General features: G+C 35.9%; 1 protein-coding gene across 6 annotated transcripts; it reads left to right on the forward strand.

The window, feature by feature from the left end:
- The first annotated feature begins 333 nt into the window (after positions 1–333).
- Positions 334–19,525, forward strand: LOC106068957 (uncharacterized). Of its 6 annotated transcripts, none has more exons than XR_001217999.2 (8): positions 1,796–2,227; positions 4,739–4,974; positions 14,948–15,115; positions 15,694–15,843; positions 16,977–17,123; positions 17,518–17,685; positions 17,821–17,923; positions 19,063–19,525. XR_001217999.2 is itself a non-coding variant. In XM_013228484.2 (8 exons), exons 2-7 carry the CDS (start codon positions 4,819–4,821, stop codon positions 17,857–17,859), a joined length of 828 nt encoding a protein of 275 aa, XP_013083938.2. In that variant the 5' UTR covers positions 1,797–2,227; positions 4,739–4,818; the 3' UTR covers positions 17,860–17,871; positions 19,063–19,525. The 6 variants fall into 6 exon arrangements, 5 of the variants coding, with proteins under 5 accessions (XP_013083937.2, XP_055886392.1, XP_013083938.2 ...); XM_013228484.2 differs by having other exon boundaries at positions 1,797–2,227; positions 17,821–17,871; XM_013228483.2 differs by lacking the exons at positions 1,796–2,227; positions 17,821–17,923 and adding an exon at positions 334–485.
- The last annotated feature ends 450 nt before the right edge of the window (positions 19,526–19,975 follow it).

Below are 19,975 nucleotides of genomic sequence, written 5' to 3' on the forward strand. Positions count from 1 at the left end.
CATAATAGATATTTTAAAGAGTAGTAAACAGTAGCATATAGTGAGGAGCGAGTTGATTATTATTGAAACTATCCGATCGGATAAACTAGCTTTTAGCGAAGAGGTTATTTTATTTGTCGGTCTATACAATTTTCATCTTTCTGCGAAGCCCCTTCGGTCGTTTCATGAATATTGTTTCCAGTTCAAGAAACATAGTTCTAAGCCTACTGTTCTATTTCTGATTTAAGAAACAATATCGGTCACGAGAACTTTGGTTATTCCCCGGACTTTAATAAACCTAGTAAATATTGCCTCGTCAGAGCAATACTAATTTTTTAAAGTTGTCAGTAAAAGAACACGGCTGAACGTAGTGCGTCACTCAGTTATCTCACATGTTTAGGACTAACCCTTATTTTGGGTAAAAAAAAACATCTTTTTTTTTGTTCATTCAACATTGGACATCATATATATATATATTATATAGTGCGCTAACCTAACAATTAAAGGTAAAGTCTTTATTCATTTGTAACTGTTTATATTTGCCACTCTTTCAAGCATGATTACACATAAACCTAGTCTGAATTTTATTTTTTTTAAAATAGGGCCTACTGTCTTGCAGTCTTGGTGTAGGCCTATGTCTCGTAGGCTACAGGCGCTCATACAAAATCTAGCTATATATATGCTTCTAAGCTGAGTGTTTAAAATATATGTTGGCTTACTAATTTCTATATGTGCATCCAAATTGTTATATAATAAAGCTAATTTAGCTTAAGTCTACAGAGTTGAAACCCTAATTCCTATCTCATATGATAATAAGATATGATATAGAGGTGGCGAGTGGGGCAATCGCTCCAGGCCACGCGTTTTAGGGGACCCCCGCGATATTTTTATTATTTTTTGTAATTATCATTATCAAGTTTGTTCCTTTTTCATGCAACATGTTATTGAATTATTAGTTAAGTTGATTAAAGGCCATGAAATAAATATTAAAGGAGGGACTGGAGACAAAATCTTAAAAGCAAAATCTTTCCTGCAGAGCAATTATAGTACAGTATGTAATGTAGTCAACCGGCCAATAGTACAGTACCTACGTAAGGTTTTATAACAATAATAAGGCCTACAGCACTAGCGGTGGACGAGCCCGTTAGCGTGATGTGGTACGGTATATATTACATAGTCTACGATTACGGCTCACAGGCCCGCGTATGACACTTGCCTGGGATCCCGCGCATATGTTACTCACCCAGGGCCCCACGTAGGCCTACTGCTAAGGCCGCCTCTGAATAAGCGTATTATACAATTAATACAATAAACAATCAAATTAAAAAGCCTTGGCCTTGAAAGATAAATTAGTCTAAAAGGCCAAATAATAGGCTATTTGTATTTTCTTAGAGGATAAAAAATGCCAATGCGTTTTTAGAAAGTGTGTCGTGCCTTGGAGGTATTCGATAACTTGGAGTGACTAATTAGGCAATAAATTAATGGATACATTTTTATGTCTTTGGCTGAAATGTAAGAAACAACTAAGTTGTCTTTGTTTCCCAAAGTTGCACATTTTTAACGCTGTGAAATTTAATATCAATACTCGACTTAATTTTCTGTATAGGTGTCCATCTTACTCTCGAATAAAGATCGCAAACAGATTTTGTCCTTTAGATTTTATAATTCAAACACTAGTGTCTATGTCTAAATGCGTGAACTTTGTTAGGAAACTCAAGTCATATCAACCTCTTCACCCCCACTTAGCCCTCAAATAATGGCACAGTAAGGGCTGCCCTATTTTGTCTTTGGAATGTCATATATTGTGTACATCCTTGATCGATACGTCACGTGTGTTATATCCGGCTTGAGTGTGTAGGCCTACATTCAATTTAAGGATTTACGAACGTCTTCCACATTTAGTATGGACCAAAGTGTTGTTATAAATTGTATAATTCATGACAGATGTTGAGGTTCGAACACTGCTACAAAGAGGTGCACACTATATATGTATGGCATGGCAACATATCATAGGAAAGACTGATGTTCACTAGGATGATAGGATAAGGACTTACAATACCCTCGCATTCTTTTGATTAAAGTTATTGCTTATTTCAACCCTGCAATACAAGGCAGGATTTGTATGGACACATGAAAGTTCTGTAGAGTAAGGATTGGAATGTGAAAACCTAAAGAGAAACAAACGGATCAACAGACAAACAGGAAGGCGACGGGAAAGTCAGAAAAGTCGAAGACAAATTAAAAGAGGGTAATAAAAAAAAGAGGCAATTTATAACATTTGAAGCTAAATATTTTCTTAATAATTCAGTTAATATTTAGTTTAAAACTTTATTACAGATTTTTAAAAAGTAGGTCATTGTACGCAATTTTTTTTTTTAAAGTAGGCTAACCAACTTAACATGTAAAGCTGAAATCCCCAACTTTCCGGATTTAAAATATCCATATGTACCTTTATAGAAGGTAATCTGGGAAAAGTATTTTTAGACCTACGAAATCAGATTTGGTAAAGAAGCTACGTTTATTTATCACTGCTGTGCTAAGTATTCCGCTGTATTCGCGGATCTGTCACGATTTGTTTGCGCTCTGGCAATCTCACTTGTAAAAATACGGTAGGCCTATAGCTAACATCACTCGCTGCTTCAAACCAGGTAATCTATTCTATTCTAGCATACTAGTGATAGGGAATGGTCAGGTCAAAAAAAAATATTTAAAAGTTAAACATGTAGTTATAATATATCTCCTTCGTGGTGCGACATGCGCTTCGGACTGTCGTCGCATGGTCCCTAGTTTGAACCCTGTACGTTTTTGGAGGTTTGGGCTAAATGTAAGAATCTTCATTGTCGAGGGAACATCCGAAACATAATAGATATAGTAGCTTCGTAATCAAATACGTTACACCAACGGTAGGGATAGGTTGAGGCTATCTTAAATTCAATGTCTATACTAACTAGGCCTGCACTTGCTCAAAGTTTTTGTTGTTGTTTTTCAGTCTTTAAAACACGGAAAACGACAAGACAATAGTAAAAGAGGGAGTTATGATGATTAAAATAGAGTTGTCTTCCCTGCACGTCGTGCTTTCTTCCTTTAACCCAGCGGTTCTCAACCTTTTAAGCTCGGCGACCCCTTTTTACAATTCTTCACTTTGCCGCGACCCCCCCCCACCTTCACACACACAGCAAAAGAAGAATAGACAAAAACAATCCATATTTTCGATGGTCTTAGGCGACCCCTGGCAAATCGTCAATCGACCCCCAAAGGGGTCGCGACCCTGCTTTAAGATGGATAGGGAAGTTTTAATTGTCTTTTTTTATAGAACGTTTTTGTCATCGTCCTATATCCTCAGCGATGCGTACAAATCTATTATCTCCTAATACCCTGACCAGTTCCACTCAAGTTTCAATTTATCCAGGCTGGTCGTATAATTTCGGTCGTCAGCACTCCCTCACACAGCACGAGGAAATGTTTTACGTCTCCCTTTGGTTATAAAACCGTGACAGACAACGAGTCTCTTTGGCCGTCTTTGTAAGGCGGGTCCGTTCGAACAGTAACCACACTGAGTTTGGATCTGGAACTAACGTGACTAAGCATTCTCCCGGTCTTTATCAAAAGCCCTAGCTCCAAAAACTTTCCCGGCATAAAAAGGTTGCACACATAGACATATATGTCTATGGTTGCACAACTATTTTAACCCTCTCTCCACCTTGTTTTCTTCTGACAAAGGCAGGGCATTGGGACTTAATGTTTAGACTCAATGTAGGATTTATGAAGCCAACAAAAGACTAACACTTAGAATGAAATACAATATTCATTACTTGATCACCTCATATTAGAGATGTTAAGTAGGTTGCTTAAAAATATTATTATGCAGCACAGTGGCGTCACTATGGGGGGTGCGAGGGGTGCAGTCTGCACCGGGTGACACCCTTTTGGGGGTGACACGGTGACGCCCAAGTTGGAAAAATTATATCTTGGCAAAAGCAGACACATCGGAAAAGATAATAATAATAAGATCTCTAGAATTATGCCTAGACACATCTAGATGGTAGGTGGTTTAAATGACACAGCACAACGTTGTACCATCTCTGTCTCCAAGTATAACAAAGGAAACCTGTTCAGGTTATGTTAAGTCTGCTTCTTATTTTAATTAGATTTCAATGTAAAATTTGCAATAACATTGAATAAATGTCATAAACAGTGGGGTTTTATAATAGAATCGACACTCATTTTACATCTGAGTAACAATCAATAAAAGTAGTTAATCAGCTCACTGCATTGGTTCAACAAAAAGAACTAACTAACAATAGTGTTTATTGGAACATATTTGAAGAAAGTTGAGGGGGGTGTGTGACACCCAGTGCTAACCACACCAGGTGACACCGACAAGAGTGACGTCACTGATGCAACATATTTATGGTATCTCAGTTGTCCTAGTCAACAAATGCCTATTTTCATAACTACTTTTTCTACAAGTTTTTATTTTTGTTTATATCGGTATTAAAAATATATAAATGATTCAGGGGAAACATATTTTGTAATTTTTGATAATCCAGTGGGCCGACATGTCTATAATAAGTGTATGCGACTTTCCAATTACATATGAATCCGGACATTTTGTGGTGGGGGTCTGGTGGTGGTTACATTAACTAGGATAAGTTATTATATAGATGTAAGTAAGTAATATTTTAATTATATTATCGAAACGTTAATAATAATATTGGATTGTACATGCTACACACAAGATATATTTTACATATTGCAGCTATCAGAGACAATAACTTTAGGAGGGACCAGCTTGTAAGGCCTATCTGAATCTCCTTGGACGTTATTGACCATCATCAAATGGCCAATGAAATTTGTTTGTTGAATAATCAGGACGGAACAACGAGTGATAGATCTACTAATACTGATTCTCTTTTGAAACAGCTCATTGAAACCAAAATGAAGTTGGCAAAACTTGAAGAAGAGAAGTACATAATGCTAAAAAAATTTGAAATAGTAAGTTTTTATGTAGTCTTTTATTTGTGTGTGTGTGTGTGTGCAAATACAGCATATTATCCTTGAGGCCTGTCACAGAAAGGTTATTATGGAGGGGTGTGTGTGTGTTTCTATATGGTGACAGCAGGAAGAGGTCAGCGATTGGTTGTGAATGATGCAAGATAAGTGGCATTGTCGCCAGCGGTCTTAGATTGGAGACAACTCCATATGGCCAGACTGAAAAGACATGTTATTGTAGTGAGTTAGATTTTGTTCAAAATACCATTTTATATTATAACTAAAGTCTACTACATTGACTTAATTTTACCTCAAGTTGAATCTCTCTCTCTCTCTCTCTCTCTCTCTCTCTCTCTCTCTCTCTCTATATATATATATATATATATATATATATATATATATATATATATATATATATATATATATATTGTTATGACTTTGCCATGCGCACCGCCATCCAAGATAGTGCAGAAAGAAGGTGCGCACTATCTGTGACTAAACAAGTCGGATGTTGACATTAGGACTAACGATTTCCGCCCAAGGAGAGAGCCAATATGGAGATGCTGTGCTCAAGACAGATGTCCTTTGTGTTTGTCATGTCTCCGTGTAAATAAATGTCTATGCCTCGTTGAGTTGCCTCCCTTCAGTTATTACAATTGGTTGTCAGAAGTGGGATTATAGGCAACTCAACGAGAGGAGGTAGGATTTACAATGGCAGCCTTGAAACGATTAGACCAACTCTCAGTTAGAGAGCTTAGGAAGGAACTTCGTAACCGATATGAGATAATTGGTGGTACCAAGGAGGTGCTTACAGCTCGTCTCCGGCAAGCCTTGATAGATGAAGACGAAGATCCAGATACCTACTTATTTGAAATTGAACCGGAGATTTATGAGCTTATTGGCAAGATAAATGAAGCAATGTGTGAACAAATTAACAGTATGGGGAACAAGGTAGATAAAATTGTGTCTCGAATGAAAGAAGGGGTAGACTCGTTGGTAAAGGAGCAGTTGCCTGTAGACTCACTCGTTGGTCAAGAAGTTGCGTGGTCAAGACTGTGGTTGCACAAACAGTGGTGACGGAGACGCTGGGGATTTGAGCGCCGTCTGTGTCTGTGTTGTGGGCAAGTCTTGTGGTTGTGATTTTCAAGACGAGAAACGTGATGGCGATTGCTGTGATAATCTCAACGAGATGTACCGAGTCAAACGGAAAGAGACAAATGAAGTATTTGTTCCTGTTGTACCTGTTACCAGTACCTTAACTGAAGTCTGTTATGTGCCTGAAGCGTTTGTTCCTGTTGTACCTGTTACCAATACCTCAATGAGCCGGACAGATCAAGACAACGTTGGGTCTGCGTTCGAGCCTGTTGCTGTGGACTTTAAAGACCTCTGCCTATCTGCCGGTGCTCACGAGGGAAATTCGAAGCTTGACAACTGCATCCAGAAGTTTAGCATGAACTGTACGTGCGGCGCTTCACACATAGAATTTAGATGCCAAGAAAACCACCAACAGCGCATATGTACTTCTACCATCATCATCGAAATTGGCATAGATGAATGTCAATCAAATCACTCTAAATCTGAGCTGTCAAGAAAAAGACATTTTCCACTTGAACCTGAAGAGACCTATCTTCTGGACGTAAGACTGTTGTCTGAGGATGACTTCGGTGCATTGGACTTTGCTTGCAACGTGGCTGCAAGCGAACCTGCAGCTCCCTTGAGAGGCGTCTGTCGGGAAGGTCTGCTGAGACAGCGTGTCCGATCAACGGCTGTGCTGAAGAAAACAGTGCTCGACCCTATCTCTTTGTGTGGCAAACGGCCACGTCATTATCGCAACAACAGCCTGGTCAACTGGAGAAAGAGAAAGCGGCACTGGAAGAAAACAATGCGGATGGCCTCGTGGGGAGCACGCTCCCTGCCGCCTGTGGCTCCCACTGATCGACCTCCACCTGAACTGTCAAACCTCAGCTGCAGTGTTTTTTTTCGGGACGAAAAGTGCTAAGACGGGGGCAATGTTATGACTTTGCCATGCGCACCGCCATCCAAGATAGTGCAGAAAGAAGGTGCGCACTATCTGTGACTAAACAAGTCGGATGTTGACATTAGGACTAACGATTTCCGCCCAAGGAGAGAGCCAATATGGAGATGCTGTGCTCAAGGCAGATGTCCTTTGTGTTTGTCATGTCTCCGTGTAAATAAACGTCTATGCCTCGTTGAGTTGCCTCACTTAAGTTATTACAATATATATATATATAATTCTCTTCACGGCTCAGCAGTCTGGACACCTAGAAGTAAAGGAAAGATCACTCTTTTATTTCTACAAGTCGGACTAGAGCAGGGGCGGACTGGGTATGAAAATCGGCCCGGGCATTACCATATAAACCGGCCCACAAATGGCATGTCATATATTTTCGATGTGTGTGTGGGGGGAATTTTACCCCACATATATATATATATATATATATATATATATATATATATATATATATATATATATATATATATATATATATATATATATATATATATATATATTAGTGTGTGTGTATATGTAATTAATCTTCATTACATTCTGATCTTTCATTCTTTCAAAGTTTTTTCTAGCCTAGAATACTCTCTTCCTATAATTAGTGGAAAGGTAGTATACACCGCCAAAGGGCAGCTAGGGAGTCCGGGGGAGCGCTGTGAGCTCCCCATAGTGGGGTCCGGGGCGAAGCCCCGGAATCAAACATTATTTCCGTTATTTTAAGCTTTAAAAATGCATATTCTGAGGTATCTACAGTGTAATTAGCCTGCTACTCTTCCGCTAAAAAAAAATTCAAAAAACCAAATCTGCTATTCAATGGAGTCCAGTGACTGGTAGAAAATGGTAACTATAGTTTTGCTTTAGATTTTGTATTGGAGGGGGAAGGGAAACCACAAAACCCTTTTGGGCAAGGCTCATGAAATTTGGTGTCTGGAGTTTGCTTAAGTTGGCTACACTGGGGCAGTAAGTAAAGTTTCCCTTTCAGACAATGAGGTCTGAGGCAAGTGATGGTTTGAAGACCCTCCCCTCTCGGCAATGCCCATGTGTTATATTATAGGTGTAAGTCTAATTCTTTACAAAATATATAAAGTTTGATAACGCATCGAAAACTGGATGTATGCATTCGTAGGATTACATAATGTATTCTATTTATACATGTATGTAGTCTGAAAACTATAAACAAAACAATAGCAGCCTAATGTGTTTCAAGCTTTTTGGTATTACTTATTAGATTACAGCAGACGTTTCTTCAAAAAAAAAAAAAAAAAAAAAAAAAAAAAAAGATTGTTAAGTCTTACGCATTTCATGTGTCAATCTAGTCACGCCGACCAGCAAAATGATTAGGCCAACACAACCTCGAAGACATCAAAGCAGTCCGTGCATAGCAGAAAGTACGGTCTAACGTTTTGCAAATGATAATAGGCCTACGTACAGTGTATAGTGTTTTTTTTTTTTTTTTTTAAATATTCTTGTTGAATTTGAAACAAAATTAATTGCAATAAGAATAATAAAAAAAAACAACAAGAAAACGTCTTTGAGCCTTTTGTGTCTTGCTGCTGTCACTTTTTTTTTAAAGTTGTCTGCATTGATTTTTTTTTCTTTGGTCGCGACCAGACCGGCCCATTTGGTATCGGCCCACCGGGCATTTGCCCGTTTGCCCATATAGCCGTCCGCCCCTGGACTAGAGTTACCCACGTAATTTTAGCGGCGAAAGAAAAAAGAGTGTAAAAACAAGTAATCTACTCTCTATTCACCCGTCACTAAATAGCAGGGCCGGACTTAACCATTATGGGACCCTATGCGAAACGGATTTCGCGGGGCCAAATTTGGGTAGGGATACGGATTAAAGTGAAAATTAAGAGTTTGTATTAGAAAATAAATTCGTATTTGCATTTTTTTCATTCTTTACTACGTACAGAATTACTTTACGAGCCTTGCGTGTAGCGATCAAAGTCATACAGTATATCATAAAAATTTGATTTCCTTCATAGACCATGCCCAAAAGCAAGAATTACCCAATGTTTCAAACTATCTACGAAAATTGTTGACCTCAAGTAATTCTTCATTAGTTTGAGGCGCGAGATCGAAGCTTCTTTCACCAGATTCCACAATTACTGGTATTGCATAATGCCGTTTTTTTTTTCGCGCGTAGGATTGGCGTTTTCCATATTGAATGACACCCCAAAATTACAGGAGATTGTATGAGTTTTCAAAAGATTTTAATAATTTAAAATTCCGGAGATTTCCAGGACTTTTTCGTATATTTTGCAATTTCTTGAGATTTCCAGGAGCTACTTGTAAATTAGGAGGCCGTGGGAAATCTTCACGTTATAAAATGGTTTAATTTAATAATTTACACCTCGAATTAGCGCGGGTCCTATGAAAGTGCGTGCCTACTGCGGTTGCATAGGTTGCATGCAGTGGCCTAAGGCTGGCCCTGCAAAATAGCGGATGCTACGCCGTGGGTCGACTTGTTTGTTTATAACCTATCGTACAAATATAGTTTAGCAAGGGGATCTTCTATTTAATGCAATAACAAAAACTATTTACCTTATAAATTTAAGTTTTCACAATTTTTAGGAACGCACCTCTAATTTTTGTAAGTTTAATAAATCATATTTAGCGTCGTACCAAATAGTCATAGGCCTATATCTCCTATTTAGTTTAGCCTACACACATTTTCAGCCTTGCATGGGCTAGTCTGTCCGGATCCCTGAATTCTAAAGGGTAGTCCACACATTCATACCTAAAATATGCATAATGGACGAGCCGAGTTTCATTTGTCTACAGGCTAACATTTAAAGTAATATTTACAATTTATGAGGATCAATAATAAAGAACAATTTTACAAACAACTAAGCACATATAATGTATTAAAATATCTAAAAACCCATTAAGCAATGATTCACTGGCAATCGATGTAGGAATATTCTTAAAACAATGTGTAGGCTACATTTATTATCACACCATCTTTCACAGGCTGATATGGCCTATACGGGCAAAAATTCCTTAATTATGCTTTAACATCGTCTGGTAAAACAACAACATGCAACGTCAGAGCAGGAACTAGCTCTATAATGCCTGACACAACTTCAGCCCCAACATTAGGTCAAGCTAAGCAAGAAAAACAATACCCCCCCCCCCCCCCAAAGAAATATTAGAAGGCCTACACACCAGTGGCGTAGCTACCAATGTGCGGGTGGTGCGGGCCGCACAGGGCACCAAGTGGAGAGGGGCACCAAAATTCCCCCAGTGTGTATTAATTTCCTATTTCCATGAGCGTTTCAGTACAAAACGACTAATTGTATGGACACGAACAAACACGAACTACTGTATTTTAAACATGAACTAACGATTTATAAACTAGTCATGTCGCTATTTTGTTTCATCTCCTTGACTATTTCTTCAATACAATGTAAGCTGTAGAACAGTTTGAATCTAATTTACTACATTTATTTCGGACACACGGTACATGTTGTTACTACCCTGATCGATGCTCTGTAATATAAAGAAGAAGAAGAAGATAGGCCAACTTTTTTTTACTTCATTGTTTAGTCCATTGGTTTAATCTAGATATTGAGTTTACAAATATATTTCTAAACTCTAGCTCTAAACAATTGTCTTAGTTTATTCATTTCTTTATGATTCTTAATAGTTTAATTTTTGAAATAATTCTATTGTAATGTCAATTTTTTAAAATAAGCTAACCTTTGTTTTCTACGAGTTTTTTTTTTAACTAACTAGTTAATTGTAGTACTGTAACGTAAACAAAATGATGAACAGTGCTCAAGACTGCTATGACCTGATCGGTGAACCCGCTCGAGACATCAACAATACTTTTCAAGTATGTGAAGATGAGACTGTAGCACACTAGTGCTATTAGAGCATGGAATGGGTTGCCTGAGCTAGCCAGGAAAACCAGTGACTTGGCTGAATTTAAGTCATTGGTTAATATGCATGACTAAATGCATGACGCGTAGGACGTAATCATCTTCTTTTTTGAAGTAACGTCTGCATTATATAAGATAAGATAAGAAGATAAGACTGACTAGTCTGGCTAGCGCCTCAAAACCCTTTTAAGCTCAGACGGAGAAATCGGCATCTCTGGTTCTGTCCGGTCTGTGTAGATCTATCGGGGTCCCTTATTACCGACCCATCGGTATAGCAGAAAATGGCATCTGATGGGTAGGACTTTAGTGTAGCTGATACCAAGTTTTGGAGTATGGTCGGTGTTAATCGCCTCTTGGTGGCTCCCTCTTGCCCTATAAGGGACATGTTTATTTGTGGGGCCGGCATCTCCTCCACGAAGGGCAAGTATTAATTCTTCTAATAGGAATTCTATCAGTGGAGAGCCCAGATGATTTTGACACATTGGCCGCAATGAGGAGGAACGATCGCATTTTTATGCGGTTCCTCTCTCTCCACTGTTGCAATAAGATTGAAGTGTGTAGCCCAGAGTCGCCCCTTTTGTAGCGCTCGTAGGCCGTAAGTACCGCCCTCTCCCTCCTTAAATGTAAAGGGGCCACGTTTGTTAAGATTTTATCATCTTCATATAAATCCAAAGATGGATTCAATGAGTGGTGGAGGTTATCCCCGAAAATAGAAAAACATGAGACCAGCAGAGCTCACATTCAGTCATCGCTTGCTTGGAGGGAATTTGAAGTTCGCCTGAGAATAGGAAACAATATGGACAAGGCCCAAGATTTGATTATACAAGAGACGAAAACCTGGAGAGTTAGTAAAATTACTATCAACGTACGATCCACTCTTGAGGGAGCATGTGCTTCGAACTAAGCTTTGTTCCGGACCGAATACATACATGTCTCCAAAAATACAAAATGAATTTAATACAAAATTGGGGGATCACGCTAAAAAAAACAAATCATACAGCAAGTAAAACAAGCCAAATATTTCTTAATTATTTTTGACAGTACACCTGACATCTTAAAGCTGGATCAAACTTCCCAAATTTTACGGTGCGTAGTCATGGATAATGACGGGGTGCAGGTTCGTGAGTCTTTTATTGACTTCATCAACACAAAGGACAAGCATGCTGCTGGAATCGTTGAGATGATTCTAGAGAAACTGCGTTCGGATGGCTTAGACATAATGGACTGCAGGGGTCAAGGCTATGATAATGCTGCGGTCATGAAAGGTCAAAACTACGGTGTCCAAAAACGTATTCTAGAAGTCACTATTCATTGCCTGCTCAAACTCTGGAGACATTAACTAGCAGAGATGAAAATTCATCGACTAGATATGAAGCAGGTGGATTATTGGTTGCTATTCAGTCTTTTAATTTTGTCACATATCTTGGATTTGGGGATCCTGTATTAACTGAAATTAATGATGCGCAATTCTACCTTCAAAAATGTCTATTCGAGACTGCTCACTCAAACTAAAAACATTAGAGACATTTTTAAGTAGTAATCGAGAGGACATCGCTGAAGCCAGCATTACCTTTGCCGAAAGCGTGTGTTCAGATCTGAGAATCAGTACAGAACCTCAAAAACGTATTGGCTATAAGAAAAAGATGCCTGGTGAGAAAAGTGACGACTCTTTACTTACACACAAAGAAGAGCTACGAATGGAAATTTATTCTACCTTGGACAGGATTGTTCAAGAAATAATCACCCGATTCGAGCAATTTCATAATGTAGCAGATAGATATGAATTTTTGTCGCCTTCCCAGCTATTAAATTCTCAGGTCGAAATCAATCTCGATAGTACTCCTAGCGACATTGATAAAAACGAATTTCTGCTGGAGCGAAAGAGGCTTCAACGGTTTGTCACAGTTTCATCAGAAGCCTCCGAATTTCCAAAACAAAGACCTGTTGAGCTCTTGAATTTTATAAATAAATATCAGCTAGATGATTCAGTTCCGAATATCGTCCTAGCTATTAAATCCTCAGGTCGAAATCAATCTCGATAGTGCTCCTAGCGACATTGATAAAAACAAATTTCTGCTGGAGCGAAAGAGGCTTCAACAGTTTGTCACAGTTTCATCAGAAGCCTCCGCACTTCCAAAACAAGGACCTGTTGAGCTCTTAAAAAAAATATCATCTTGATGATTCAGTCCCGAATATCGTCATCATGATTCGCATATTTTTTACTATTGCGGTAAGCGTTGCTACATGCGAGAGAAGTTTTTCCAAACTTAAACTAATAAATAATTTCTTGCGATCAACGATGACAAATTTACGACTCACTAATTTGGCCATTTTGTCCATTGGACAAGAGCTGGTGGAAACAAATGGATTTCGATAAAATTATTGATACTTTTGCCAGCAAGAAAGCGCGTAAAATTCATTTGTAGTATGTTTATGTAAACGTGATTTTTTTGAATTAACAATATTTGATTTATGAACACATATTATTTTGAACAGGTTTTGCAATGTTATTAATTAGTTAGGTTTTTTTTTTTTGGGGGGGGGGGGGGGCATCAAGATGAGGTACCGCACCAGGCATCATATACTCTGGCTACGCCACTGCTACACACCACCGGCAGTATCTATAGGTCTATAAATGTAAGTTGTTATACCAACAGAATTTGAGTGACTGGAATTATAAGAAACACTATATGTGAGAGAGGTGCGGTGGCTGCATGGCTATAAGCGCTCGGCTTCTGAACCTGGGGTTCTGGGTTTTGAATCTCGGTGAAGACTGGGATTTTGAATTTCGGGATTTTTAGGGCGCCCCTGAGTCCCCCTACTCTTATGGGGAAAAGTTGAGGAAAAATAAAGGCGGTTGATTGTTGTGCTGGCCACATAACATCCTGCTTGTTAACCGTTGGCCATAGAAACAGATGACCTTAACATCATCTGCCCCATAGATCGCAAGATCTGAAAGAGAAACTTTACTTTACTCTTACTATGTGTGGGAGTCAGCTGTTTACATGTTATAAGCTGTAGATAAGTGACATTGATTGGGGCAGTGCCCTGTGCGGCAGTTCCTCATAATGCCCCCCCCCCCATGTTTTAAAACATAGAAAAGTTTATAATTTTGAAATGAAGTGCATTCATTATTTAAGAATTGCTATTTCGCAAGAATTGATTTTTTAAACAAATATAATACAAGTGAATCTCATAGTGCAGCAAACTATTGATAATTTTGTCGAAACCAGTTTTTTCCACTAATTGTTCAATAGACGAAATTGCCAAATTAGTGAGTCGTAAATTCGTCATCGTTGATTGTAAGTATTTCTTCATCAATAAGTTTGGAAAAACTTTGCTTGCATGTAGCCACACTTACCAAAACAGTAAAAAGAAAAATGGGAATCAAGTCTATGATTTGACATTTTTTTTTTTAAACTCCAAAGCTCAATAGATTCTTGTTTTGAAAGTTCGGAGACTTCTGGAAAAAACTGAGACAATTACCTATGTCGCTGGGAAAACCATCAAGATTAATTTTCAACTGAAAATTCAATAAAGGCTACTAAAATCATATTTTCATGACGTTGTTCTAATGGGGTTATTAGTTCATGAACAATGCAGTCTACAGCTTACATTTAATTTAATTTAAGAATGAATATAGGACATGAAAAATTACCAAAACAAATAAATGTTTTTGTTTTTATGTATGTAATTACAATATGTTGTTTTACTGAGAAAGTTTGACCTCAGTTTGATGCCCCCCCCCTCCCACTTGATGAACCGTGCGCACGCACCACCCGCACATTACTATAGCTACGCCACTGGATTGGGGTTGACAAATGGATTAAGTTAGTTCATGTTTAAAATCTCAATGTATGCTGGGATAAATTACTCAATTGCTGTTAAAATGTTCCTGTGTACCGGTATTTTTAAACTTTATTTACTATTTGGTCTACATTTTTTTTAGATTTAAACAAATATTTAATACAATTTATAAATGTCTAAACAAATATTTAATACAATGATGTTAATCATTTTACTTTTCCATTTGTATAAATATTATTCAATCTTAATTTTTCAGTCAGAAAAATTAAAAACAGTTAATAAAGATAAGAGAAAAGAATTGGATGTGCTGGAAATAGAAACTGAAACGAAGAAATTGGTTCAAACAATTGTAAACAAAGTTGAATACTTGAGAAATCTAGACCAGCCTCCAGAGTCCTGGCAGAGAGAGCTTTCAGCACAAATTGTAAGTCAAATAAGATGGGATGCAGTTATTAGAAAGTTTATACTAGCACCTGCCTGGCATTTATATAATAAAGGCCTACCTAGAATAATCTATTAAGTAATTTCACTTTCAGAATATTCTCAAGTGAGCCTATTGAAAATTCTCTTTTCCTTCTGGTAATCTCATTTATGGGGCATTCTAGATATATTTCCTATTAGCAACTCTAAAAAGGATCACAGCTTGTAACTTTGGCCAACTTGATTTTTCTCAACTAAGATTGAATTTTGAGAGAGAAAATTTAAGGGACAACATACACAACAGTGCAAATATTTCAAGATATCGATAATCATAAAAATGTATTAGTCGATGAATATAGATTTTCTGATAATGAGTTATATGTGTGGTATATGTTTGTAAAGATATTAATCAGTTAATGGGCAGTTAGTGATATTGTTTAGGCCAATCTTTACACTGTACTTTATAAAATATTTTATATGATAAAGAGATTAACATTTATAAGAGATCAAAATTTATACAAATTAAACACAAGTACGAAAAAAAAAAAAACATCTTTTAAAAAAGCTTCACTTATTTTTTAGATGCAGCAGTTTGACAAATTTAGCCTAAGAAGACAAGAACAGGATGATTTTTTTCTTCAACAAAGCCAGGAAACAATAAAAATCCTAAGAGCTAAATTGAATGAATTTGAAAAAACAATTTCAAGTTTAGATCACATTGTTAAAGAACAAGTAAGTCTTTTTTTTTTTCAGAAAATGATACAAGTAATAAAAAAAAATACTTTTGAGAAGAAAAGACCTAAAATAAACTCTAAATTAAACCCAAGATGACAATGTTGAACTTAAACTTAATACTACTTGTTATTACTGCATGTTAAAAAAAAATGTATCTTAGGTTTTAACTTAAAAAGTAGTAATTGGCTTGGCTTTATTATCAGACTAACTTTCATTACTGTACCATAAAGAGTACCTGTCGAGATGTTCAACAAGATTTCAGATAAATCTCTTTTATGAGCCTTTGACCTAGGAGAGGCTTTTATCCTGTGGCCAGGATGAAGGATTGGCTCTTCACCGACCCATCTGTCTGGAGGCCCTTTCAACTAGATGATCATTTAATCACATCCATTTGTTCATGGGTCACAGTCACTTTAGCCAATGCAATGGGTTCCCCTATGCCATGTGAGGCTGGAAGCCAAGGCCACAAGGGGACCAATTTCATATTCCTATACAGTTCCATCACATTCTGTGGAGGAACCATCACTGTCCATATGGTTCCTGCTGGAGAACAGTGTGACAGATTGGATAGGGTTAGCAAGCCTTTCTTCCATCCACACCACGCATGTACACTCACTAGAGTATACCGTGGTAACCTACAGGAGGCTATGTTCTCTTTCTTAGCCTATCCGCTTCCACAGGTGGAAGTTTCTACTGATGAGATGGGAGCTGGAATCCTCTAGTAAAGAGTCCCCTAACAGATGAGAAGCATCATAATGGTTGGTAGTTGTACTATACTTAAATTATCTTTGTTTACTTTTAGCCACAGAGATGACTTCTTTGTAATTGTCATAAGAGTTGAACTCTAGGCCCATGGAAGCAAGCTTCCCTTTATCAGCCTATCTGAACAACTGTTCTGTCTGGGAGGGATCCAAGTAGATGTAAATTTGTTACATAGCTATTAACGGATGATTTATATACCAAGACACTAAGCTCAGATGCCATGCCGAAGGCTGAGCACACATGGGAAACCCCCCATAGGTGCAACTTATATATATGGAATGTATATAAAACTACAATATTCTATTTTTTATTATTATAGTATTATTTATTATTATACTATTGCAAGTTTTGATTTTAAATTGTTGCAGAATACAAAATTAAAAAGTTGTGCAGAGATGAAAAAATTATGTGAAAAAGAAAAGGATCTTTTAAAGAAATCAAATATGATATTAGCCAAAGAAAAAGCTTTTTATATGGAAAATGAAAGGAGAAAAGTTGAAGACAAGTTAAAAATTGTAAGTAGTACAAGCACTCTACAAAGCAAGTTGATAAAAATAAAAGCCATTAAAATTATAGTGAAATAAACAACAAAACATTCATTGATTCCTCTACAAACACTATTAGCTCAACCATCAACTTTAGCCAACACTTTGTATGAGGGAACAGTTGAGAAGTACATTAGAGTAGTTTCTGATGATGAAAAACTGACCTATAAATCAAAGCTGAAAGCTGTCTAAAAATAAATGTTAAAAACAAGGTATCAGCAATTTTGCATACTATTTATAAAAAAAAAAGTCTATTTACCATGTCATTATCAGAGAAAAGCGTTAAATATTTTTTGAACAAATCCTTTTATTAACTAACTAAAAAATTAAATAGCTTTTAAAAGTATGTTATATTTCTCTTCAGGCTGATCAGTTAAAGAATATTACAATGATTAAAGAAAGACAGAGTAATGAAGAGGCAGAAAAATTACGAATGAAGCTGTTAGATTTAACAAAGAAATTTATTGATGCCAAAAGAAAGTTAGCAAACATAGAAGAAGAAAGACAGAGAAATGAGACCAGAATAAATATTGTAAGTAAACTTTAAAAAAAAAAATAGAAAAAAATTAAGCAGGTTTCTCTAAAAAAAATGTTTTCAAATCTTTAAAAAAAATAATCAAAACTAGCTTTTTTTTTTCTTTACCCCATTATGGCTGGACTTTTTCAGGAGAAACAGTTAAGAATCATAAAATCTGGCAACCGATGAAATTCTGAACAGGTAGAGGACCCATGATAAACATTATACAGAGAAATATAATTTCATTCAATAAGTATGAAAATGGCTTATTATTATTAATATAGACCATATTTGAATGAAATTTGTAATAACTGTACTTTTTTTTTGCTCATGTTATCATGGCTTAAGTAATCATTACGCGGTAGTTAATTATAAAATTTTATTTAATTAATTTTTAATTATAAAAAGATATTTCACTAATTTTCTCAGCAGCAATAACCTGCTTTGTTTTTTTTTTTAACTCATCTAATGGCTTCTAAATGATATGGTTTTAAAAAACTAATATTCTTTTAAATTTGGAAATGGGAAAATGACCAAAATATAAAAATGTGAGAGTGTCAAAGAATTTGCTGCTAAATCTAGGGTCTCTAGTTTGAATCCTGCTGAAGGATAGGATTTGAAGATGTCCCTAATCTCTACTGAATACCTAGCATTAGAGAGGGGAAATAAAAAGATGTTTATAATCAACAAGTTGACCACATGACAAATGTGAAACTTTGGCCACTGAATCTGGTGAACTTTATGTCACATGGAAACTTAACTTTAGAAAGCTCTCAGCGCGATGCTTTTATAACAAACATTTTTCAACTTATCTGATAACTAATCCTACGTTACCAATACAATACAAACTAAGATTTTAGTGTTCATATTTTTTTTTAACCTAACTAATGATAAGTCATCCTTTTTTTGAATAAGAAGTTAATTATTTTTTTAAAGATATTTCATTAAATTTAATAAAGTGACAGTATAAAGCATTAATAGTTTTAATTAAGTAATGCTTATTGTATGCAGAGTCTTCTATTGCAAATTATTATATTAAGTTGAATTTTTGTGACTTAAGACTTTTGTGTGTGTGTGTCAAATGTAGATAAATCTTCTCACACCATTATCTTTGTGAAATTATTTTTGTGATGCTACTAGCTACTGGGAGGTCAAAAAAAAAAGGAAGAATTAACATTACTGTGAGATTCAAAATAAAAATAGTTCACCTTTATGAGATAAGACAGAAAGTTGAAGTACTCAAATCACTTTATGATCAAGAAAGCCACTAAAGTAGCTTACAAATTTATTTTGAACTAAAGAGGAAATATTTAAGATATTTCTTATATTCTACCTTTGTTTATGGTTTTCATTTGACCCATGCCAAAAATGATATATTTTTATGTTTCACAGGGTAAAAATGTTTACCATTCCCTGTTCACTCATTGGAAGCCATAGCCAAAGTCACCTCAGTTCTTTCCAGGCTTCAAGAGGACAAGAATGCACTTGCTCAAAGTAAAGACTGCATCTAATCCATAAGACGAAATGAATGTCTTATTGTTCATGGCCTCATGGGTAGCTTTGATCTCTGTGTGGATTTTAAGTTTATATCTTCTTTACAGTATATTTTACTAAGATGTACATTGATGCACACATGAATATTTATACTCCCAAACTTGAATTGGTCTACTAGTATCTAAAATATCTAATACAAGATTTGCTGCATTTTTATATATATATATATATTTTATACAAAACTATTTATTAAAAAAAATTAATTTCAAAAAAATATTTTACAAAAAACAACACTGCTTTAGGTTTTTTGTTTTTTTTCTTGAAAAACTGGCAATGACAGCAAATAAAATTAGTTTGAATAGTTTGGTTTTATTGCAATGATTTAACAAAGTATGAATGGCATGATTTATTAGAATTCAATAATTTAAAATAGCTAGAATGGCATGGTACCAATAGAATGATTTATTTAAGTTTCTTTTTCTACAATTTTAGAATTGTTCTTTAAAAAAAAGAACAATATCACTTTAAAATTTGAATTGACTCTTTTATATATATATATATATATTTATATATTACAATATATATTTTACAATTTTGTATTCCCTGTCATCAAATGACACGATTCTAAAAATTTAAATTTCATCATAAATGTTTTTTTTGTTCAACATACTTCTTACCAATTAATATTGAAAAAAAACAACAACCCCCAAACAAACTGATGTCTAATTTAGAAAATAGATGAAATGAAGCCACTATTAGGTAAAAGAATTGTTTATAATATATATTTAAAAAAAAAAAATGAGGAACTAAA

Source organism: Biomphalaria glabrata, chromosome 5, assembly GCF_947242115.1.
Source record: "Biomphalaria glabrata chromosome 5, xgBioGlab47.1, whole genome shotgun sequence".
In the NCBI taxonomy this organism is placed as follows: Eukaryota; Metazoa; Mollusca; class Gastropoda; family Planorbidae; genus Biomphalaria; species Biomphalaria glabrata.